The 25618-nt window shown below is 42.5% G+C and overlaps 1 protein-coding gene across 2 annotated transcripts; it reads left to right on the top strand.

Moving 5' to 3' along the window:
- Window positions 1–374: 374 nt before the first annotated feature.
- On the top strand, window positions 375–24894 carry LOC149463592 (immunoglobulin lambda-1 light chain-like). Of its 2 annotated transcripts, none has more exons than XM_089675364.1 (4): window positions 375–460; window positions 4386–4494; window positions 7988–8341; window positions 24346–24894. In XM_089675364.1, exons 2-4 carry the CDS (start codon window positions 4446–4448, stop codon window positions 24669–24671), a joined length of 729 nt encoding a protein of 242 aa, XP_089531490.1. In that variant the 5' UTR covers window positions 375–460; window positions 4386–4445; the 3' UTR covers window positions 24672–24894. The 2 variants fall into 2 exon arrangements, with proteins under 2 accessions (XP_089531490.1, XP_089531491.1); XM_089675365.1 differs by having other exon boundaries at window positions 380–460; window positions 4376–4494.
- The last annotated feature ends 724 nt before the right edge of the window (window positions 24895–25618 follow it).

Below are 25618 nucleotides of genomic sequence, written 5' to 3'. Positions count from 1 at the left end.
GGTGCCAATATTTTTGGCCATGTCATTTTTGAAGTGTATGGGACATCCCTATTTGCAGGCTGTGTGTCCTGTTTTGTATATTTATTGATTTATTGAAGAAGCCAGGAGTGGACATCCAGCTGTAAATAAAATGTCATTTTTGTTTTCAGGTCTACATTAGGATTTGATTTTAATCACTGTCTGAACTCGCTCTGTAATCCTAATAAAATGAGCATAAAAACTTGTTTTTAGATGTTCTCAACCATCATGTTTTTGGTCTTGTTTGTTATTTTTTGGACTAAATCTCCCATCACAAAAACAAGGAACAAAAACAAGTAACTGTCATCTCAGTGCAGCTGGGTGCGTCCCGCCCCCCTCCTGTCCTACCGTCAGAGCAGCATGAGAATCTGGCATTTGTCTGCCAAGGACAGCCTTGACTGTTTCTATTACTGGGCAAGGTGACGAGTGACGCAACTATCAGGTGAGTCGCCACCATGCACCCTGCTATTTGTGGCGCAAGCTTAACCCCTACCTTGCTGGAATTAAATAGCTGCCAAATAATGAAATAACCTTTTCCATTTAAAAAAAAAACAACAGGTATTTTGTGAAAAGTTTTGAAAAAAGCGTATCTGCTACAGGGCTAAGTTTAGTTTGGCAGAACCTTAAGAAAAAAAATTGGATCCATTTTTAAAAAAAATCATGCTGCCTTTTATGTGTAATCAGCATTCTTTTTTTGCTCTTTATGAATGCAGAAAGCTGCACTTTTTCTCTTTCTGAAGAGATGAATTTTCAAGGATCACCTAAAGGCAGACAGAGTAGGAGATAGACAGATTGGGGTAGGGAGTTCCAGAGGATATGAGAGGTTCCTGGGAAGTCTGGGATGCAAGCATGGAATGGGAAGACAAAGGAGCTAGAGGGCAGGAGGTCTTGGGAGGAGTGAAGAGGATGATTTGGGTGATATATTGAGATACGGTTAGTGATGCAGCTTGGGGCAGACTTGTTGATGGCTCTATATGTTGTTGTTCATTTCTTGAATTCTATATGTAGAGCAAGCAGGGCCAATGGAGGGATTTGCAGAGAAGAGTGGCTTGCAATGAGTGGTTGGTAAGGTGGCTGAGTCTGGCAGCAGCATACTGTATATGATGGACTAAAGAGGGGATAGAATTTGTAAAGGTAAGCCCAGGGGCGGACTGACCATTTGGAAACTCGGGCACTACCCGAGGGCCCGGGGTCAGTAGGGGTGCCCCATGAGATGCCCCTGGTACCTTTTTCATAGGCTTTTTTGAGTTTGGGCAAGGACACAGGGGCCCCATGATTCCCTATTGCCTGGGGGCCCCATGAGTTGTCAGTCCACCCCCGGGTAAGCCAAGAAGGGAGTTGTTGATGGTTAAGAAGAGACATACTTTGGAAATGTTACCAAAGGTGAAGGCAGCAATATTTCAACAGTCATTGAGTTTGGGGCTGAAAGAAGAGCTCAGAGTTAAGCTGGCTATAAACTAGAAGATTAAAAATTAAAATTCGGCCAGTTAAGCAGGAACTGGTCGAATATCATTCCGTGTGTTGTCATGTCCGTTCAACCAAAGTTTATCATTAGACTTTTAGGCAATTTTAACTACTTTGACCATGAACATATGATTGGGGTTAGATTCACACTATTGCGACCTGCGTTTTGCATGTAGGCAGCCTATTCATTCATTGAAATGAATGGGCGGCCCTACCCAAAAGAAATGCTGGGAAAGAAGTCCCTGACACTTTTTTAAAAATTGCACCATGCTGAGCAATAATGCAGCAGCAGCATTTGGAATGGTGCATGTAAATGCATGCCAAATTTGGCAATGCATGGGGGTGCCATTAAGAATTAATGGCACTCCCGCAGCTAATGTTTACCTGTGGGTCGGGAATGCATGACATTTTGCATGCATTCTGGATATGAAGTAATGTGAACCTAGCCTTAGATTGAGCGCATAAAACCAACAGTCTACCACCCATAAGATCAACCTCTGGTATTGGATCGATCAAACTGGGCAAATTGACAGCTTCTATATGGTTATTAAAATTAATCCGAACAAAAAAAATCCTGCAGTTTCGCTGGATGTGATCTGATTTTTTTTCTGGGTTCAGTCATGGCAATATCAATTTCATCTCCTTTCAGTCGAACAAAAGCACTAATTTCCATGTTTTCCCATCTGGGTTTTTGTTTCCAGTTCAGTTGATAGTGGTTAAAATTGCTGGAAAGTTGCCACATGCTTGGCCAAATTAAGAGTGCCCATAGATGAGTAGCCACCAGGGGCGGACTGACCATTTGGAAACTCGGGCACTGCCTGAGGGCCCCGGGTCAGTAGGGGGCCCCATGAGATGCCCCTGGTACCTTTTTTTTCATAGGCTTTTTTGAGTGTGGGCAAGGACACAGAGGCCCCATGATCCCCTATTGCCCGGGGGCCCCATGAGTTGTCAGTCCACCCCTGATAGCCACCATGACTGTTCCTAGCCTGTGACCTAGCAAGTATTGAAGCCAGAGATATTCAAGCAATCAGAATATTTAGAAGGAGGCAGCCAATGGCAGCCTCCATATTTCCATTTACTTCCTCCATATTTTTTTGAAGTGGAACAAATATGTAATAAATTGCAACCTACCAGTCCTCAGATGTGGTGACCTCTTTAGTTTTGTTTTTTTCCCTTTATTTTTTCCACTTGATCCTTCCTGTAACACACATTATGTCCTAGGTTGACAATGCCCACTCTCCTGTATCTATGGAGGAGAAGCATTGTCTTCCTGAGACAGGAATAAGTTTGGGGCTACAAGCAGCTCCCCCTTCTTAAAGTGTATGTAAACCCTCACCTTGTAAAACAGCCCATTCAGTTTAAAATAGACATGAAAGGCAAAACATTTGTATCTATGGAGGAGAAGCATTGTCTTCCTGAGACAGGAATACGTTTGGGGCTACAAAGCACCTCCCCTTCTCAAAGTGTATGTAAACCCTCACCTTGTAAAACAACCCATTCAGTTTAAAATAGACATGAAAGCCAAAACATTTGTGTATACTGTACGTATGAAAAAAATAAAAAATATTTTTTCCTCTTTTTAGTGGGTTACATTCCCTCTGTTTTCAGCTGCACAATAGCTGGTAGAGGAGAAACAGCAGTACACGGATCTTCTTAGTGAATGGCTGTGCCAGGAAGGGGGGGCAGGACAAATCTGACCATTGGTGGAGAGCACACCGAGTTCCCAGCACAGATAGAGAATGGACCATGCTGTGCTCTCCTGCCTAGCGTGGTCAGTATTTAATAGGAAAGAAGAGGGGCTGGCAGGAGCACCATGAAACAATGCAAAGAGAACAGGATACTTTTTCATACAAGTACATAGTACAGCAGTCACATATCAGGAGTATGAAGTGTTGGGTTTACATATTCTTTAATACCATGGTGGGAGGTGTTCTATAGTCCTAGGAAACTTCCTGGTAAGGCTGTTTGAGATTCTGGCAGGACCAGGGGCGGACTGACCATTTGGAAACTCGGGCACTGCCCGAGGGCCCGGGTTCAGTAGGGGGTCAAAATATGATCCAAACAACATACGAGTCCATACGGTGGAACCCTGGATGACCATTGGTTGGTCATCCAGGGTTCCATCATATGGACTCAGATGTTGTTTGGATCATACATCTTGTTCAGTTTGACATGCCTGTGATATTATGTCCATTGTGAGTATGATACCTATTTTGTTTCTTCAATAAATTATTTTAAACGATAATGCACTAGGTCGGTGCGCCCTTTTTCTGTTTCTCCATTTGTATCCAGTGTATTTGGACCACCCCGGTCTGTTGAGGGCAGCAAGCAGTGCATATTCCAGAAAATTCCAGAACATTCCTATTGGGTCTACTGAGTCCTTTCCTAGCGCAGGAGTAAAGTGTTTGTTGTGTTCAGTAGGGGGCCCCATGAGATGCCCCTGGTACCTTTTTCATAGGCTCTTTTGAGTTTGGGCAAGGACACAGGGGACCTATGATCTCTTATTGCCTGGGGGCCCCATGAGTTGAGCAGGATCAATGGGTATTTTTTGGCACTGAAGATATAACAAAGCACGTCAAATTATATATTTAACAGACCAAAGAGAGAAAATAAGAACAGTTGATTGTTAGGGTTTGCTAACACTTTAAAATGAAGATGTAAATATCACTGTCTTCTGCAAAGCATTCATGTTGTACACATAGGGGTCTAGTTATAAGTGTTTTCACCCAAAAAATCTACAGTGTCACCCATTTTTTAACTGAAAGATATCTTAAATGGGTGAATCTTGGGTGATAAGGGTTGTGTGAATCATGGGTGAAAACATTGATACATAGAACCTAGTGTAATCCTTCAGCTATGGTAAAGTCCTGATTGTAATTGTATTAACTGACAGTTATTTACAGGAAACCAGAATAATTCAGAGCTGACAAGCACAGCTGTCATTTCCAAGACATCCTCCAGCCATGGCGATCCCATCTGTCACTTGCTTCCTGCTGATCATATCATTTTCTAGTAAGTAGACTAAAATGTACTGAACATATGGTACACATCCATTTTATGAAGCCTGAAATATCTTTTTTTTAAAGCGTCACACTACCCCAAACATTTAATTTTTGTTTTGAGTGGAGGCCAGCTTTGATCCCCTACTAGTTCTTCAGTGAATTGTCCCCAAACCCATATCATGACTCTAACAACCAAATTCCTGCTCCCCCTCTGCATTTGTTAATGGGTTACGCCGACCATACACAAGTCGAATTCCGAAATAATTTTCTTTCAAAAACCTTTTCTAAAAATTTTCGTTCAAATTTAACACTGTTAGTGGGTCACATAAACGAACAATTTTTGTGTGACCATCGAATGTGTGTGATCGGGCATGTTGGAAATTTTTTAAAAAACGAACAAATTTCGAATCAATGATAGGAGAATCGTGCGGGAAATATAAACGAAAAAGAAATTAGCATAAAATAGTGACCTGGAAAGAAAAGAAAATTCTTGGTCGTGAACTTTCTTTTCTGTAGCAAGATGAGGTGAAATTGAAGGCTTGGTTGGTTGAATTTTGAAATCAATGGTGGCACCATCAGGGTACAAAATGCACAAAATTTCAGATTTTCTAAAGAAAAATTTGTTTGGAATTCGACCCATGTATGGCCTGCATTGGTTCAGCTTTTTAAGAAAATTGCCTATGCAGTTGAGGGCCACAGGTGCATAAAAATAATTGTGCAACTTTGAAAAATGTTGATTAACCGCCTCCCGCCCGCCATATAAGGAAATGACAGGCGCAAGGTGGTTCTCTCGTTTTGGGACATCATCGTATGACGTCCTCCCACTCTAACCACGCATGCGGAGCTCCGGGGGCATGCAGCATGGCGATCGGTGGTGTGCTGTGTCCCTTGCAATCAACGGAAAGAGCCGAAGATGTTGGTTCGGTCATGTGATCAGCTGTGTCCAATCACAGCTGATCACATGTAAATAAGGAAATGTCGGTTATCGGCATTTCTCTCCTCACGAGCTGTCACGCTGACAGCTTGAGAGGAGAGGAGAGCCAGTAATCGGCATCCCTCAGAGGGGACATGTACACTGATCATCAGGGCACTGATGATCAGTATAGCCCCAGCAGTGCCACCTATCAGTGTCCATCAATGCCAGCTGTTAGTGCCCATCAATGCCACCTGCCAGTGCCCAACAATGCCACATATTAGTGCCTACCAGTGTACATCAATGCCACATATCAGTGCCCATCTGAGCTGCATTTCAGTGCCACCTATCAGTGCCAGTCAGTGCCACCTATCAGTGCTGCCAGTGTCGCCTATCAGTCCCAGTCAGTGCCGCCTATCAGTGCCACCTAACAGTGCCAGTCAGTGCCACCTATCAGTGCCATATATGAGTGTTGCCTTTCAGTGCCCATCAGTGATGGCTGTCAGGGCCCATCAGTGCCACCTACCAGTGCCTCCTCATCAGTGCCCATCAGTGCCGCCTATCAGTGCTCATCAGTGCCTCCTCATCAGTGCCCATCAGTGCCACCTATCAGTGCCCATCAGTGCAGCCTCATTAGCGCACATCAGTGGAGAAAAATCACTTATTTACTAAATTTTATAATAAAAACTAAGGAAAACGTTTTTTTTTTCAAAATTTTCAGTTGTTTTTGGTTTGTTTAACAAAAAATAAAAAACCCAGAGGTGATTAAATACTACCAAAAGAAAGCTCTGTCTCCAAAAAATTATGAAAATGTCATAGGAGTACAGTGCTGCATGACCGCACAATTGTCATTCAAAGTGCAACAGCGCTGAAAGCTGAAAACTGACCTGGGCAGGAAGGGGGTATAAGTGCCAAGTAGGCTAGCGGTTAAACACGTGCTATTGGGGGCATTTTATATATTATCACACACATGTTAAAATCATCATTTTGTTTACTAGAAAAAATACTTAGAACCTTTAAGCATTATATAAATTCTATAAGTAGAGGCCCTGGAGAATAAAATGGTGGCTGCTGGGATTTTTTTATGCCATACAATATTTGCACAATGTTCAGTAAAAATACACTAAAATGAATTTTAGAGCACAGAAACACAACATAATACTTATTTTGGTAAAATATGAAAGATGATGTTGCATGGAGTAAATAGACACCAAACGTGTCAAGACCAGGGGCGGACTGACCATTTGGGAACTCGGGCACTGCCCGAGAGCCCGGGGTCAGGAGGGGGCCCCATGAGATACTCCTGGTACATTTCATTAGCATTAGAGTACCCTTTAAATAAGGGGGCATCCTGATGCTGCCCCCCCCCTCGTGAATAAGTAAGGCATACTTGTACCCCTACCCATTCACTAAAGGGTTACTTTGAGTAAAAAATAAAGAGACCAGTCTTTTGAAAAAATCCTTTATTGAACAAAAAAGCAAAATAAGGCCGAAATGTGAACTCCGCGATCAGCAAATGTTGTCTTGAATCTTGAAACCTTTTGTATTTCTTCCAGATCTGTGCAGTAATTCAGTGCTAAACTTTACTTCTGTGCAGGCACTTCCTGTAATAAAGACTGGCCACTGCTGCTCTCTCTTTGTGTACGGTGACTGGTCTTGTATCCACCCCCTCCTATAGTTTTCTGCAGGCAGAATTTGACAGTCACACTCAGGGGTGGACTGACAACTCATGGGGCCCCACACTCATGCCCACACTCAAAAAAGCCTATAAAAAGGTACCAGGGGCATTTCATGGGGCTCCCTACTGACCCCAGGCCCTCGGGCAGTGCCCGTGTGCTGGAATGGTCAGTCCGCCCCTGGTCACACTCAGAACAAGCATGAAAATGAGTGTCAGAATTCCTTGCTTTTATACATATTCTAAAGAATTTTTTAACATGTCTGACTGTTCTGCCCCACTTTTACATAATTTTTCTGTGTTGTATTGAAACTGCATCAGGTTATTATTGCTTTGATGTAGCAATCATGTTTACTGCTAGTTAGTTCAGTTCTTCTATACTCCTTCAATCAGTGTTTGCAATTTGCAGACACGGGGCTTAGGAAAGTCATTGTCTTCTTACACTTCAAAAGACTAAAAAGACATCCTCTGTACTGTAATTAGCTGAAGTAAAATTGTGTTGGATTCAACTTCTGTGGCTTATTGAAGAGTTAAGCTGCCTGTGGATGATGCCAAGTCAGCAGGTGACCAGACGATCCTTAGAGACTGGGTCTAAGGTGGTATGTCAATGTATTTGGCAGAGGCATTTGAAACAGAACAATGACCTCCAATAACCAGTTTTAACTTTTCCCTTATTCTCTTTCCTCTTCTGGCCACTTCTGGGTATATGTGGCTGAATCCAGGAAGAGAACTATAGGGGCAGCAGGGGATGTTGATAGAAGTCAGAAGACTCTTTACAGCTCAAGGAAACCATCAATTATTATGCAGAAAAATAGCCAGAAATAGTTTTTTCTGTAAAATTGGGTATTTTATTGTTTGGTGTTGTTCTTAATTAACATTCTATATATAATAAATCTAAATTTTTTTGCATTAAAGGCTCCTCTCAGTTGACAGTTAACCAACATAAACATATTTCAGTTGCTGAAGGAAATTCAGCCACTCTGGGCTGCTTTGTGGAAGGCGAAGAGATTTGGCATTTAAGCATTCAGTGGTTTAAACAGCTGCCTGGGACTCCACCCACTTATATCCTCCACCATGCCAATGACACCACCATCCACTGGGGTGACACCACCTTTAATCGCTACCAGCCAATCAGAAACAACAGCAACATTCACTTTCTGCACATCGCTAACGTCTCCACAAATGACAGTGCTCTGTACTGGTGCTTGCTGACTAAGAGTTCCTATTATCACGTCTGGGGAGATGGGACGCACCTCAGCGTTTATGGTGGTAAGTCAAAAGAAATTGTTAAAATTTTCTTACAAGGCTGCTCCACCAAAAATTATTTCAGCAATGACTTGCTTCAATGTGTTGAATGTCCTTCAGATATATTATGTCGTTGGAAGAGTCCAGTGATAGGAACTCCCATAATGCTTTGTGTTTAGCTCCCTATCAAAAGGCCCTACTGATTGTTTATTCTGCCGAAAATGACCCCCCCCCCCCAAAAGGAATTTTTATTGTTTAACTGTTTCTGCGCTGCCCTATAGCACGAGTGTGCAAAATCACACACATATACAGTATATATATATAATTTTTTTTATTAGGCCATTCATGGCCTCTTCTGTCAATCACCAGGTCCCGGCCAGTGATTTCTCACCGGCACCTGGTGATTGCCGAGTATCTCTGACGGGGGAGAGACCTGTGTATAAACAACACAGATCTCTCCCCATCAGCTCAAGCACACTGCTTTATATGGCTCTGTATAGCAGAGCCATAAAAAGCAGTGTGCTTACAGTGGAAAGCATAAACACAGCATACCGTGAAACAGCACACAGTTAACCCTTTGATCACCCCATATTTAACCCCTTCCTGCCCAGTGCCATTAGTACAGTGTCAATGTTTTTTATTAGCACTGATCACTGTATTGGTGTCACTGGGGATGTCAGTGACACCAAGTCAGTTCCCCCCAGTGTCAGAATGCCCACCGCAGTCCCACAGTCCTGCTATAAGTCGCTGATTGTGCCATTTATAGTTACAAAATAATTCCAGTATATATACCGCCATTTGTAAACGCTATAGCTTTCACGTAAACAAATTCATTTACACGTATTGTGATTTTATTTAGCAGAGACATGTAGCAGAATATATTTTGGCCTAAATTTATGACACAATTTGATTTTTAAAATTCTTTACTGGACATGTTTAATAGCAAAAAGTCAAAAATATTGTTTTTTTCTCAAAATTCTCAGTATTTGTTTGTTTATAACACAAAAAAATAAAAAATGCACTGGCGATCAAATACCACTGAAGGAAAGCTCTATTTGTGGGAAAAAAAGGACGTAAATTTCATTTGGGTGCAGCGTTGCATGACCACGCAATTGTCAGTTAAAGTAGCACAGCTCTGTATCACAAAAAATGGCCTGGCCAGGAAGGGGGGGGTAAATCCTCAGAATGGCAAGTGGTTAAAATGGACAGTACAGTAAATTTTTCTTACATTTTCTTTATTATGTTATGGACTAAAAATTATTACAAAAGAGTTTAAATTTCTTTTTACTCAGGTAAACATTTAATGCATTTGCATAATAAATGCAATATTCGATGTGGCCCATCTGTGGCTAACATGGGACATATTGTAATGAAGAGCAGATGTGACCAGATATCTGCTCAGAAAACACCTGACTGAAAACTAAGTGACAATCAATGTGATTTGTTAGGGAAACAGCACAAGTGGCAAGTAATATAAACACAGCAATCAATACAACCATCCGCATACACCAAAAAATGCAAAAACCCAGTGAGCCTATTTAAAAGTGAACCTAACCAGTGAAAGTGAACCAGCTAAAGTGCACTTCCCTCTTAGGAGAGCTGAGTTTTTTGAGCCCTCCTATAGTCCTGCACAGCCAGGCAACACGCATTTTCTTCAGACCTTGCACACAGGACACAGTAAACAGGCCTTGAGCTTGTTGCTAGGGTTTTTATTAGGGGTATTGAACTTAGATAATGTTGAGGAGTGCATGGGATGCCCAAGGGAACTGTAACTGAGGGCAACTCCTGAATAACTATGTACAAGTCTCTATAACAGATCTCTTCTTGGAGAGCTCTCCAGCCTCTCCTGATGTACCAACCCAGACCTTTGATGAATCCTCTTCTCATCCAGCGGCACTGAGGGAATCCTTCAGCAAGGGGTCCCAGATGCACTTTAAATGCACAGTCCCGGAAGGGGGCTATTCAGGTTTTCCATCAGAATGCTCTCTCCTCTTATCTGGCCCAAGAGGTGTAGGATTACACACTCTTCCTCACCTTCAGGTCTCCTGCTGGGCTGGCTCCTTCCCTGACTGTACACCGGTCTCTCTGGAGATTGGTGAAGTCAAGTGATCCTACTTTCCAGCTCCTGCCTGGAGGTAGGTCCCTTCCCACTGGGCCCCCTCCCAGGCTCCGACATCCAGCCTCTCACTCCATCTTCTACCCATAGTCTCCTTCTGCTGAGCAGGCTCAGTCATACTTAAGGGCTGTCCCGACCCCGTGCCAAACCTCCTGCCTGGGGGTTTATCAGGATCCCTTAAGTATGAAGATCAGCCCCTTCTCACCCCCACCCACTTCCTTCTAGAAACTTCTCAAGTCTCTAGAGCAGGGGAAGTATCAGGGAACTGACCTGCAGAGTCCTCAGCCCTGATCTAAGATGACCTGGCTGACTCATGCCCAGGCAGAGTAGTCAGCCTTCCTCTCTAGAAAACCTAGCTAGCTCCTCCTAGCTAACTAGAGGAGCACTACGAAAGCAAACATGAGCACACCTACCTAAACTAATTAACTTAGCTATGTACATACAGCAGGATAAATAGGGCAGAGCAGGATCAGACTGGGGAGAAAGGAATAGCAAGGTCAGGAAAGAGAAGGAACTGGGAGAAGGTACATGGGAACAAGTATAAGCAGGCAGGATCATGATCGCCATAAGGCTCTCACCTGGCTACTCTCGAACATATGACAAAGTACACCGAAAATGCGCTGCAAGTGCACATCACGGGCCTTTCATTTGTTAATGACACCCCAAGCAGCAGCAGGTGCACATTTGCCACGTGTTTTATCATAAATGAGTCAAAACACACAGTGAAAAAAATGTGATAATGCTCCACTCCAAAAAGGTTTTGGAGCATCTTTGGGTCATTTGTCATGTGTAGGACAACAAATTCAAACTAGAAAAGCTACAATTTCTGGGGAAATTGTGTGAAGTGTTCTTGCCTCCACCAGTAGTATACAACTGGAGTGGGCGGAGTAACTGGGTGGAGTGGCAAGGTCAGAGAAGAGCGGTTAAAAACAAACTGCTCCAACTTGCTCACTTCACTGGCGGTTGCCATCTTCAAACGGTTGTAGTTTAAAAATTGTAAATCCTACACCGAAGAGCTTTATATTGTGAGAATCACAAGACCCAGAGATACATTTTGATGCATAGTATGTCTCTGAAATATTAAACATGAAGGCACAGTCTCAGTTTAGAAATTGCCCTTCAAATTTGAGGTGGCTAGAATGGAGTTTCAATTAATGTCAATGGGCGGAGTGAGTTACAAACAAATGGTCATATTGTGAAAACTATCAGAACTATGGCTTAGCCGTGGCAGCAGGGATAGCTGAACGTTTTGATATAAGATTTGTGTAGGTGGGCTTGAAAATGAGGGAGTGAGGGCAGTTTAGAAATCATGTCCTGATTTTTCAGCTCACACTCTAGCTTTTGTCAGCTCCCGCTCTAGTCTTGAACACTCCACCATTCATTCCTATGGGACCAATTTCACCACAAAAACATCGATATTTCGTGAACCATTCGGAGAAACGTTCCACAAAGTAATAGCACACCAATCGGGAACAATCCGCACGTTTCGGTATATTACTGTCTATGTAGTGTAAAAACTGTGGGAGGAGTTAGGGTGGTAAATTTAGCTATAATAATAAGAATATATATGTGAGATAACAGTAAGTGGTCTTGCCATGCAAGAACACGTAATGAATGGGCTGCTCTATGAATGGGGAGCAGAAATGCTCTAAAACGCACAAAAAAAAAACAACGCAACTGGGAATGCTAGATCCAGCTATACTCAGGTGTGAACCCAGCCTAAGAGATCACATGTGCACACTGGAAGAAACCTCAAGTACGGTACTATGGAATGCTGGAGGAGGGGCTAAATACCATCCTAGCAGCTAGCATCAAGTGGGGACTAATTGCTGTGGTCTGATAGCTACTGGGAGACACCAGCTGGTGAACACCGGGACTACACTGTTCAGAGAACAACAGTGCCAGCAGCGGGTGTCAGTTCCTGGCACAGTGGGGGAGATTTACTAAAGCTGGTTCACGCAGAATCTTGTGCACCTGTGCATGGTAGCCAATCAGCTTCTAACCTCAGCTTGTTCATTTAAGCTTTAGTAATAAAACCTGGAAGCTGATTGGTTTCCATGCAGACGTGCAGGAGATTCTGACTGAAGCAGCTTTAGTAAATCCCACTGACTCAGAAAGCACTCAGCTTGAGAAGATTTCCTGTATGCATGCTTGCCATGCTCTGCACTTCCCTGTGCTGTGTGCTGCGTGTTTTACTTTGAGTGCTATACTGTACACTTGCTACTTGACATTATCCCTCTCTATGAACTTTATCTACTTAAAGTGTTACTAAACTCCAGACCCTGCATTCACTATATCTGGTCGCCCACAGTACACAGAACATGGAAATGCAATTATTTTAGTAAATATAAACTGTTAAATACCTTTTCTCATCAGCAGTTAGAGCAGTCTTGTGACTTCTATCAGTGTTCAGCCGAGCACTGGTTAAAGCTTGTAGTAGGAGTTTTTTTTCTGCTCTAGGAGGATGCAATACCTGAGCTCTGTCTGGACAGTGCTGATTAACCCTGTGCTAATCACATGCACTCTGCCAAGGAAAAAAAAAAAACTTTCTAGCAGTACACTAAACTGAGCATGTGCAGAGTGACTCCACACAATATGTCTTATCAGGAGATAAGAGGGGGACATTGGAAGAAGGGAAGGATCAGAGAAGGCAGAATCAAACAGCATTTTTTTTTAAAATGCAAAGGATTAACCCTTTAGGTTCCACAGTGAGTATAACAAACATGCTTTACTGCATATACAGACTGATTTTATTGTTGTGGGTTTAGTAACACTTTAAGGCCACCTCACTCTGACGGCTATACTGTATATTCTTCACTTGATGCTGCCCCTCTCTGTATTCTAGGCTGTACATTCTATATCCCTCAAAACCCTACTCTATATGTTGAACTGTAAATTCTTTATTTCACACCGCCCCTTTATTTTTGCAGGATTGTTCATTATTTCTTCCACCCCACCCCACTGTGTATGCTGTGTTGTACATTGCCAATTACACATGATCCCACTCTGTTGCGCTATACATTCCATAATCCATGCCACCCAACTTTAATATGCAGTGGTTCATATTCCATGCTCCTCACCAAATTACCCTGTATGTTGCACTTTATTCTGTACAGACCTACCCTGTATTGCATATCACTATAATACCCTACATGACTTCTCCATCAAGATCAATAATACAACCATCAGTCCCTCTCCTCATGCCAGTATACTAGGTGTAATCCTAGACTCCCATCTGTCCTTTCAGCCCCAAATCCAATCACTGTCCGAATCTTGTAGACTTCATCTCCGCAATATCTCCAAGATACACCCATTCCTAACCTCGGAAACTACTAAGCAACTTATTCACTCTCTTGTTATCTCTCGCCTTGATTATTGTAACTCCCTCCCAGGGGCGGACTGACCATTTGGGAACTCGGGCACTGCCCGAGGGCCCGGGGTCAGTAGGGGGCCCCATGAGATGCCCCTGGTACCTTTCATAGGCTTTTTTGGGTGTGGTTTGAGTGTGGGTGAGGACACAGGGGCCCCATGATCCCCTATTGCCCGGGGGCCCCATGAGTTGTCAGTCCGCCCCTGCTCCCTCCTCATTGGTCTACCTCATCGCAGGCTATCCCCTCTTCAGTCTATCATGAATGCTGCTGCCAGACTCATCCACCTTACTAGCCGTTCTGTATCTGCCACCCCTCTCTGCCAATCCCTCCACTGGCTTCCAATTGCCCAATGGATAAAATTCAAAACATTAACATAGAAAGTCATTTACAGTATAACTCTGCCCTAAATTACATCTCCAATCTTGTCTCCAAATATCACCCAAACCGTACTCTCCGCTCCTCCCACGACCTCCTACTCTCTAGCTCCCTTGTCTCCTCCTCCCATGCTCATCTCCAGGACTTCTCCAGAGCGTCCCCCATCCTCTGGAACGCTCTACCCCAATCTATCAGGCTATCACCTACGCTGCCCACTTTTAGGTGATCTCTGAAAACCTATCTCTTCAGGAAAGCCTATCCTGCCCTCAGCTAATAATGGAATCTTCTATTCCTTCTACCAGTCCATCCCCCACAGTTATTACCTTTTGTACTACTAGCCCCTCCCTCTTAGATTGTAAGCTCCAAGGAACAGGGGCCTCCTAACCCTCTTGTATTGAACTGTATTGTTGCTGTATTGTCTCCCTTTATATTGTAAAGCATTGTCCATACTGTTGGTGATATATAAATCCTGTATAATAATAATAATAATAATAATAATGCATTACTTGTGACTCTGTGTTGTACAATTCATGATCCATGCCCCTTTACTTTGAATGCTGTGCTGTACATTCTATAGCTAGCACTGCCCCAGTCGGTATGTTGCATTGTGTGTTCTATACTTCACACTGTTCCATTGTATACATTCTGCTATATAGGATATACCCTTCTCTTTCTTCTGTCTTTCCTTAGAAGCTTCAAAACTGGATTATATTCATCATCAATATTCATCATCATTGTCCTGCTAGTTTATCATTGTAAATGAACCTAATGAAACTACACAATATTTACCACTAGATGGCACCAAATATTGGTACAATTCAGAAATTTTCATTGAAAGTGTTTCTACACTTAAAGTGGAGTTCCAGTTGAATAAGAAAAAGCAAGTCATCAGCTACAAAAAACTGTAACTGCTGACTTTTAAAATACAGAAACTTACCTGTCCCTCGATTCAGTGGTGTCATACACGGGTCAAATTTCAAAAGAATTTTCTTTCTAAAATCTTTTCTAAGATTTTTCACCACCATTAGTGGGCCACAGCAATGACCGATTTTCAAATGACCGTTGAATTTGAGTGATCGGGCACGTTGGAACTTTTTTGAAAAACAAACGAATTTCTAATCAATGATAGATTTGTGCAAGAAATGTAATTGAGAAAGAAATGAGTATGAGCTGTGACATGGAAAGAAAATTATTTTCTGTAGCAACATGAAGTGAATTTAAAGGCTTGCTTGGTCGAATTTTGAAATCAATGGTGGCACCATCGGATTACAAAATGCACGGAATTTCCAATTTTCTAAAGAAAATTTGCTCGGAATCAGGGGCAGACTGACCATTTGGAAACTCGGGCACTGCCCGAGGGCCCGGGGCAGTAGGGGGCCCCATGAGATGCCCCTGGTACCTTTTTCATAGCCTTTTTTGAGTTTGGGCAAGGACACAGGGGCCCCATGATCCCCTATTGCCCGTGGGCCCCATGAGTTGTCAGTCCGCTCCTGCTCGGAATTCGACCCATGTATGGCCTGCATTAGGCCGAATTCACACTTGAGAGTTTTGAAGCTTGAAGCTACAAAAACGTAAAAAATCAATTGTTCTCTATGGTGCCTGTTGGCGTGATCAGGTGTGAACAGGCACCATAGAGAACAATTGATTTTTTAAGTTTGAGCTTTTTTGGAGTTTCAAGCTTTAAGCTACAAAACGCTCAAGTGTGAATGAAGCCTTAGGGGTTTATTTATAAATGTTTTCACAGAAGATTCGTACAACCTTCACCAAAGATTTATACATTTTCTCAATGGAATGCAATAATGTATGAATCCTGGGTGAAATTTGGGCAAATATTCTGTGAAAACATTTATAATAACACAAAAAAGCCACCTCACTTTTACTTGGTTAGTGTTCTAATAGGTACAGTAAGACAATTACATGGTGCATAGAGAAAAATAATAGTTTACACATTTGAGAGCTAACAGTTTACCGTATATATCATTTAGAATATTTTACAATAGAGAGGTCTGTTGGTGTACTTGTATATCCAATGCCAAAATGCAGCTATTAAGAGTAAAAAAAAAATGTATTATTATTTATTTCAGGTACTTGTATAGCGCCGTCAATTTACGCAACACTTTTACATATATATTGTGCATTCACATCAGTCCCTAACCCTCAAGGGGTGTACAATCTAAGATCCCTAACTCACATTCATATACAAGGGCCAATTTAGACAGGATCCAATTAACCTACCAGCATGTCTTTGGAGTGTGGGAGGAAACTGGAGGAAACCCATGCAAGCACAGGGAGAACCTGCAAACTCCAGGCAGGAGGTGCCGTGGCTGGGATTCGAACCAATGACCCTAGTACTGCCAGGTGGAAGTGCTAACCATTTAGCCACTGTGCTGCCCATTATTATTTATTTATTATTTTCCTATAGGCCCAGTTATACATCATAGCAAGACTAAAACTGCAATGTGCATGTACAAATGTGAAATTCATTCCTATATTATAATAATATAGAACCTTTGTCCCCACTTAAAGTGGTAATAAAACCAAAAGCAAACATTTATTATATTGCAGCTTACCAATTCTCAAATGTTTTCTGTTTTAGGCTTTCTTTCCTTTATTTTCACCTGGTGATCCTGCCAGCTAGACTGTTGTTTTTCAACAGAACAAGCTGTCCTGCAGATGTAGTAGTTAGAGGGTTGGGACAAACCATTTACCACTGACAAGGGTGTTTCCAATGAGCAGCTTTTATTTATTTGTGTAAAATCTTTATCCCAAAAGGAAAAACTGTTGCTGTAACTACTTATAAAGTGTTAGATGGACTAGCAGATTTAGATACACTAAACAAATTGAAGTCAAACTCCAGCTAATGCTCCCCTCTTCCCAGAGTGACAATGCTGCTGTCTAAAGGTGTCTCTGGAATGGAATGTAAGCTCACTGCTTGACTACAGATGATAGGGGCTGCCTTGGCGCTGGGGTACGGATGCTGCAGCTGCCTCTGCCACTCTGATCCAGGACATGACAAAGGCAACGTGGGCCAGCTGTCTGAAAAGCGGGTCTGTCCCTGCAAATTCAGGACAGTTGGTAAGTATGCAAGACTGTAATAATAAATTAATTACTTCAAAATATAAAACTATTTCCAAGTAAACCAATTGTTGAAATTCTTACCCCAGCACCTGCATTTTACAACTTTCAATGCTGCTTGCAATGCTGAATGAAAAGTGCTATATGAATTGGGGAGGCAAACCTTTCATTCATCCAGTGCTGAGACAAGGTCATCCAGTGCCCAGGGAAAAGATCTTCTATGAATGGAGGAAGTGGGTGGAAAGGACAGGCATAGTCGTCACTCTTGATGAGTGCCAGTCACAGGTCCAGGGCTGGTAATAACCCCCACAGCAGTGGACAATTACAGCTGCGGAGTATGGGAGGTGGACAGAATACATAGGATTTCCACTATTACACCAGACACCAACAAAAGGGACACTTCATCCCTTGTGCTGATTTTTAAAAAATATTTTTCCTAAAAGTGGGCTATAAAAACAAGTCAAATGTAAATCCTTCATTAAAAAAATGCACAATGATTTAATACTGAATATTCATATTCTTGCACACACCAGTTGTGACTGGTTCTCATTGGGAAAATATATGAGATCATGCAAAGTTGCTACTTCTACTAGGGATACACCGATACCAAGTATTTTCATGAGTAATCATATTTGTGAAACTACTCCCGATACCTTAACCAATACTTTGCGGTGTGATTTGAGTTAATGGACGCAAATTGCACCACAAAGATTAGCATACGATTTGAGTAGGGTCCAAATCCCATGCGGTTTCCCCACTGCTCCTATGTGAACCCGATTGCCTCTCGGGGGATCAGGAAGGAATTTTTTCCCCTGTAGGAGCAAATTGGATCATGCTTTGCTGGGTTTTTTGCCTTCCTCTGGATCAATGGTGAGTATAGGATTATAACTTTTTTTTCTTTTTTTATGGTTGAACTGGATGGACTTTTGTCTTTTTTCAGCCAGACTAACTATGTAACTATATGTAACCCAAGCTTATCATAGCATGAGTTGCAGCAATGACAGTTCAGGCTAAATGGCAACTGATTGGTCAACAGCTGAACAAATAAATAAAATAAGTGTTTATTTATTTAAGGTAATTATATGGCGCTGTCAATTTACACAGTGCTTTACATATATATCGTACATTCACATCAGTCCCTAACCCTCAAGGGGTGTACAATCTAAGGTCCCTAACTTACATACACATACAAGGGCCAATTTAGACAGGATCCAATGAACCTACCAGCATGTCTTTGGAGTGTGAAAGGAAACCGGAGTACCCAGAGGAAAGCCACACAGGCACAGGGAGAACATGCAAATGTCAGGCAGGTGGTGCTGTGGTTGGGATTCGAAACAACGACCTTAGTACTACCAGGCAGAAGTGTTAACCATTTAGCCACTGTGCTGCCGTTTTTACTGATTTATTCCTTCATTCCAGTTTGAAGGGTTCAGACCTGTCTATACTGGTTTTTGTATTAGGGTTTCTAACAGTACAGTGATGTAATGTATTATCCATAGATAGTAGCTGAAATGATTTCAACAAGCAGGTATCTCTTTACCCTGCCTCTGAAAAAAAAAACAGATAACAACCCAGCAAACTAAACTTACAGACCGGTGTACCCAGAGCTAAAGGGTCAGGAATGCATATAATTTAGGATAATTGTTTTTCTGCGATATTTATGTTGGGTTTTTAAAAATTAAAAATGGTAACAAAAAAGCAGTCCAGGTCAATTGGCTTATGAATTCCAAATCCGTTTAATCTGATCTGGATCTGAATTCATCCCCACCAACCTTCCCATCTCTAGCTTTTAACTACATGCCGCCCAGCCACTGTACATATATAGCGGCAGGGCGGCACTCGCAGGCAAAACCACGTTTTAAAACGTGTGTTTTGTAAACAAATAGGGGGCGCGCACGAGGCACGCCGCCGCCCTATCTGTCCCGCAGATGTCAGTCGCCGGGTCCTTAGCGGCTATGTCCCGGCGATCGGCGGCAAACAGTGACAGACAGCACAGCTGCAGTAGCTGTACTGTCTGTCACTTCCCTGTCAGCTCGAGGATGAGCTGTTCGAGAAAGAACAGTTTCTCTTTCTCGATCAGCCTTGTCCCGTCCAGCACACACCCCCGCCCCCTAGTAAAACACGCCCCTCACTCCTATAACCCTTCCCTGCAAAATAAAGTTAACCCCTTCCTCCCCATTGCCATTAGTACAGTGTCATTTTTTTTTTTTTGCACTGATCACTGTATTAGTGTTTTTGGGAATGTCAGTGACCCCAAGTCAGTAACCCCCAATGTCAGAATGTCCGCCGCAGTCCCGCCATAAGTCGCTGGTCGCTGCCATAAGTCACTGATCGCCGCCATAACTCGCTGATCGCCGCCATTATTAGTATTAAAAAAAAACTAAAAATCCCAGTATCTTTCCCGCCATTTGTAAATGCTATAACTTTCACGTAAACCAATTAATTTACACGTATTGGGTTTTTGTTTAGCAAAGACATGTCGCAGAATGCATTTTGGCAGAAATTTATGACTAAATTTGATTTTTGCATTTTTTTTTACTGGACATGTTTTATAGCAAAAAGTCCAAAATATTTTTTTTTTCCTCAAAATTGTCAGCCTTTTTTTTATAGTGCAAAAAATAAAAACCGCACAGGCGATCAAATACCACTGAAAGAAAGCTCAATTTGTGGGGGAAAAAAAGGATGTAAATTTAATTTATGTACCATATTGCATGACCGCGCAATTGTCCATTAAACTAGCGCAGCGCTGTATAGCAGAAAAAATGGCGTAAATTGCAGTATCTATACCATAGTTTGTAGACGCTATAACTTCCACAAAAAGCAATCAATATGCACTTATTGGGATTTTTTTTACCAAAAACAAGTAGCAGAACACATTTTGGCCTAAATTTATAACCAACTTTGAGTTTACTATATATTTTTTATAGCTGAAAGTAAAAAATATTGTTTTTCTTCAAAATTTTTGGCCTTTTTTTGTTTATAGCGTGAAAAATAAAAAACGCAAAAGTGATCAAATTACACCGAAAGAAAGCTCTATTTGTGTGAAAAAAAGTACGTAAATTTCGTTTGGGTGCAGCATTGCATGACCGCGCAGTTATCAGTTGAATTAGTGCAGCTCTGAGTAGCAAAAAGAGGCCTTGTCATTAAGGGGGGTAAATCCTCTGGAGCTCAAGTGGTTAATACTACACATACTTAATTTTTGTACGTTAGGTATCAAACAGAATGTGGAGTGGTAAACTGTTTTACAGCCAACTTTATGCTCAGTTATCAATACAAAGGATACTGCTGGGTGCCACTGATAAGCCTCTAGTAGCCTAATCTGGAAGCTAACATAGGAGTGAATAAGCAACGCAGCAACACTATATAAGTGGCAGATATTTAAAGTGTATGTAAAAGCTAAACTTGTGCAACTAGCTCCATTTTTGCTTTGTAAATGTAAATGAGAAAAGCTTCATCATGTTGGTGTGAGTAAATGTTTCATGAATCCATGCTGATTCTGCCAGCTTCTGCTCTCTCTGAGGACCTAATTTAAAAGTATGTCCATCAGCTTCCAATTCCGCAGGATAGTGGTCACCCTGTGCTTTCATCCAGTCAGCTGCAGTTAAAGCCTCTTTCACATTAATATCTAAAATCCCATAGTGTTTAGACATACCTATGTTTTTTTACTGATGTAATTGCAGACCATTGCTTTCAATGCGCCTCTCACTTTTAGGTGTCAGGCTTGGAGACCAGTAGCTATAGCAATAAAGAGACCAGCAGGAAAAGTAGACGGGGCAGGTCACCTTGGTGGATGACGCAGCATCACCGTAGGTGCAGGGTCTAAGAACTAACCAGTATCCACCAGAGCTCCTGATGGTGGAGATGGGTTCTTCTGCGTGTTAGCACCAGGTCATGGTCCTTAGGATTGCCACACCAGGAGGAGAGCAAGCTGGTGTCCAGTAGCAGATGAAGCAGGTAGGGATCAAGCAGAAGTGTAGTCCGTAAACAAGCCAAGATCAGTATCAAGTGGTTGCAGGTTGGGATCAAGTGGAAGTGTAATCAAGTGTAGCATTACCCCCTGCAGGAGCCGGTGGATTTGATGGGGTCCCTCCTAAGCTCTGCATGGCCAGGCAACACGCATTTCTCACACTTCCACACTTGAAGTCAGTAAAACAGTCCTTGAGTTGGTTTTAGTTGTTTTTTATTGAGGGGTTAACAACTTAGATGGGGTCTAGGGATATATGGAACTGTAAACTTGAGGACAAAAGTTCTTAGCAACCTGTAAACTGTACAAAAAATATGGATTAACAAAAAAATATAGCACTGTCTCTTTTAAGAAGCACTGAAGTCCGCTTGATGTACCTCCTGAGACCCCAGATGATTCCTTCCTCTTCACCTGGCTGCCCTGAGTGTATCCCAGGGCAAGAGATTCCAAGATCTAGCAATTAAGTAATCCCAGAGGAGAACTAGTTGAGTCTTGCTCCTGGCCACCCTCTTCCTTTATATGGCCCAGTGGGTGTAGAAGTACTCACACTGTCCTGTATTGTCAGTGCGGTAGGTTGGTAGCTGCTTTCAGGCCTTTCTCTGGGATGGCTCCTTCCCTGCTGCACAGCATCTTCCCTAAGAGACCTTGGCCAATGGAGATCCCTCTTGCCAGCATCCTGCCTGTAGGTAGCCTGCCCTCCCTGGGGCCCCCTCCCAGGCTCCACATTACAGCATTCTCTTAATTCATCTTCCCCTCGACTCCCATGCTGCTCAGTCGCTGCCACATTTATGTTCTTGACCACCATGCCCAGGCTCCTGCCTGGGGATTGGCAAAGTTCCTTCCCCTGCCCCCCTTCCAGAAAGTTCTCTGAATTTCTGGAAGGGTGGTAGGGCTCGAGAAGCCTGACCTGTAGAGCCTCCCAGCCTGTCCTGAGGTGAACTCCTGCTTCACTGCCAAGCTGATTTATCCCAGGCTTCTACCCAGCCTCTGAATAGCAAAAATAACAAAGATCTAGGCCCTGACAGTGCCTGTACACACAGACATGTAAACATGCGCTGTGTTTATCAGTAAAAAAAATTAAAATACAGAAATCTATTGTCTGTCAGTATTTTACGTGCACTTGCTCTTCGATTGTGTACGTGCACTTGCTCGTCGATTGACCAGGTGCTCTGATCATTTGGAAGCTGAGACTGGGACCTTCTGTTATTGTAACTACTAATTTTGTTGGACAGTTTGGCTTGTAACAGCAATAGTAAAAATTATAGATGTAATGCAGGATCAGCAGGTGATAAAACTGTTACGAGGGACTCAAAAACCAAAATACTGCTGTGTTAATGCTCTTCAGAGACTGTATAATACATGTCATTTTTTTATTTACTTATAGTCACACACATATATATATGTGGTCCTCTTGACCATTCACATGCAACACACTGCACCTGGGTTAACGCCCTTTCACAGCACTCCTGCTTCTCCAGATCACATGCTTGGGCCCTGTCTACTTCTCTGTGCCACCATGCACACTTGTGAAAGGGAAATTTGTGTACGAGCGCACCTGTAAAATAGCCGCTGAACATCAGGTAACCATACACCCTAAAAACAATATAAATCATAAGATGCAGCGCTACAGAACCGAAATGTTTAAGTAAAGGCGAATAAATAAATCAAATGAATAAATAAATCAATACATAGATGACTGAACAGATGCAACAGTTCATAGAATAAGGTGACTTTTAGTGCTCTCCTCTATTTCATATCCTCCTGATGCTCAGGCGTTGTGCGAAATAGTGCTGAAGAAATGCACACTCACCAGAACGCACAGGAAAATGAGCGTTTGTCAATATAAATTCCCCTTAGAGTCATCAGCTGGTTAGGATAAGGTAGTATGATAGCCTCCCTCCAGAGCTCCTGGATATTCCTGTGCAATCCCTTGGTAGGTGGCCTATGGACTTCTCCTTAAAGCTTACATGCGTTCCTTACCCAGCAGAGAGATGAGTAACTGCAAATGGATACTCCCCAAGGGAGTCAAGACAAAGACGTATCCATAGTGTAGTAGGTAATTAAAAGAGGATTTATTAACACATCAAGTATCCGTGATACACAGCAGTGTATATAAAAGTGTGGACTGACCGTCCAATGGTAAAGATGGCCGCCGGAGCTCCACGATGCTCCGGCGGCGTGACGTCACGGCGTTCCTGGCTCCAGGAACGCCGTGACGTCACGCCGCTGGAGCATCGTGGAGCTCCGGCGGCCATCTTTACCATTGGACGGTCAGTCCACACTTTTATATACACTGCTGTGTATCACGGATACTTGATCTGTTAATAAATCCTCTTTTAATTACCTACTACACTATGGATACGTCTTTGTCTTGACTCCCTTGGGGAGTATCCATTTGCAGTTACTCATCTCTCTGCTGGGTAAGGAACGCATGTAAGCTTTAAGGAGAAGTCCATAGGCCACCTACCAAGGGATTGCACAGGAATATCCAGGAGCTCTGGAGGGAGGCTATCATACTACCTTATCCTAACCAGCTGATGACTCTAAGGGGAATTTATATTGACAAACGCTCATTTTCCTGTGCGTTCTGGTGAGTGTGCATTTCTTCAGCACTATTTCGCACAACGCCTGAGCATCAGGAGGATATGAAATAGAGGAGAGCACTAAAAGTCACCTTATACCATGCACACTTGTGGCTGCTCCCTTGAACCCACATGGACTCCTCGGGAGGGTGGAGCAGAGAAACCTGGTCCTGACTCTAGAATAGACCTACACACACCTGACCAATCAGTCTCCTGGCCATTCCCAAAACCTGGTCCAAGGATTGGAGATTTCATCCCTCCCAAATGACTTTGAAATCTCCAGGCTCCAGGTCCCAAAACTGACTTTACAACCAAATGAGGAAAGTGAAAAGCCAGTTTCCTCTGCATTAAACAAGTACCCTGGAGGCCCTCAACCTGCCTTGTTGAGAATCCCAAGACAGGTCGCCACACTGTCACAATATGTATATATATATATATATATATATATATATATATATATATAGTGAATGCTATTATTATATCTTTATTATAAGTTCTTGGTTGCTTTGGTTTATTATTTAATTTATATTTTACATATTTTTCAGGTGAAGATGTCCAGGCACCTTCTATATCCATTATGACCAGCTGGGTGTCTCCAATAAGCTCCCATCCACTCTATCTTGCATGTTCTGTAAGCGGTTTTTATCCACCAGTCATTGAAGTTACATGGAAGTTAGATGGTCAGTCTATTCCAGGAATAATGTTGCCAGAACCCTTCCTGTCAGAAGAAGACAATTCTTATGCATTGATTAGCATTCTGGAGCTTTCAGTGAACCACAGAAGAAATGTCTCCTCAGTTTCATGTGAGGTGCGTCACGATTCCTCAAGAACTCTGATCACAAAAGACTTCCTTGACTGTTACAGGCATTAATAGAAACTACCATGGAAAACACTCTAAGAGATAAGATTTTTATTCTGAAGCTGATTTTGTCACACATGGAGTATTGAAAATTCTAATCTCTAGGATGAAAAAGTTAATAATTCAAAGAAAAAAGAAAGGTTGTGTGTGTTTTAGTTACCGTAAAGGGCATGTCCATATCTCAAATACATTAAGGGACTAATCTCAGTGAATAAACTGTTACATAGGAAAAGAAGAGTATGTACATTTTGGGTCCAGTAAATGGCATGTCCAAATCTTAATCAAATGTAAAGGAATGATCTATAGGATTAAAGACCTACCTAATCAAGGAATATAATATGAACATTGGGTGCTTTAATGGGATTGTCTAATAAACGAGGTATCTCCTGCGCCTCCAAATATGCTACTAAAATACAGCAGCCAGCACTACGGATGCCACAATCAGAGCACCCACAATAAACAGGGAATAGAAATAGAAAAACAGTGCGGCGCTTCTATATCCTTACAACCCTAGATGTAATACAGATAACTTATCACATATAGCTAATAGGTGATAAATAAGTGATACCACACAGTAAAAGTGACTATTGCACAATAACATGAATAGTGTCCATGTGGAAAAATGAAGTCATGCAGGTGTGCACTACAAGTGCCAATCCTCAGACAGGTGGAGTGCCCCCCTCCTCACATAGATGGAGTGTCAATCTGCAGACACTACAAGTGCCAATCCTCAGACAGGTGGAGTGCCCCCTCACCTTCCTGCCCAGGCCCCACAGGACCAACGAGCCTTGGGTATATAATCGCTCTATACCCCTGAGCGTGGATGGATCCCTCTGCTGATGGGTTCCCCGGATGACAGTATTGGGCTTCTCCTCTTCTTAGCTCCTATGCAAATCGTTGGTGGTAGCGATAGGTCTCCCTCCCTCACGATAACAAATGAGGAAAGAGAGCTTGCATAG

This window comes from Staurois parvus, unplaced genomic scaffold (genome assembly GCF_062004578.1).
Source record: "Staurois parvus isolate SC_StPar_1 unplaced genomic scaffold, SC_StPar_1.0 ptg000154l, whole genome shotgun sequence".
In the NCBI taxonomy this organism is placed as follows: domain Eukaryota; kingdom Metazoa; phylum Chordata; class Amphibia; order Anura; family Ranidae; genus Staurois; species Staurois parvus.
Note: the sequence above shows the minus strand (reverse complement) of the source record. Positions and strands in the feature narration are given on the sequence as shown.

Excerpts from the sequence above, each read along its gene's own strand:
- LOC149463592 (XM_089675364.1), top strand. The coding sequence starts at position 4,446 with ATGGCGATCCCATCTGTCACTTGCTTCCTGCTGATCATATCATTTTCT. Across the intron at positions 4,495-7,987 it reads GCTGATCATATCATTTTCTA|GCTCCTCTCAGTTGACAGTT; the intron begins GTAAGTAGACTA and ends TTTGCATTAAAG. Across the intron at positions 8,342-24,345 it reads GCACCTCAGCGTTTATGGTG|GTGAAGATGTCCAGGCACCT; the intron begins GTAAGTCAAAAG and ends CATATTTTTCAG.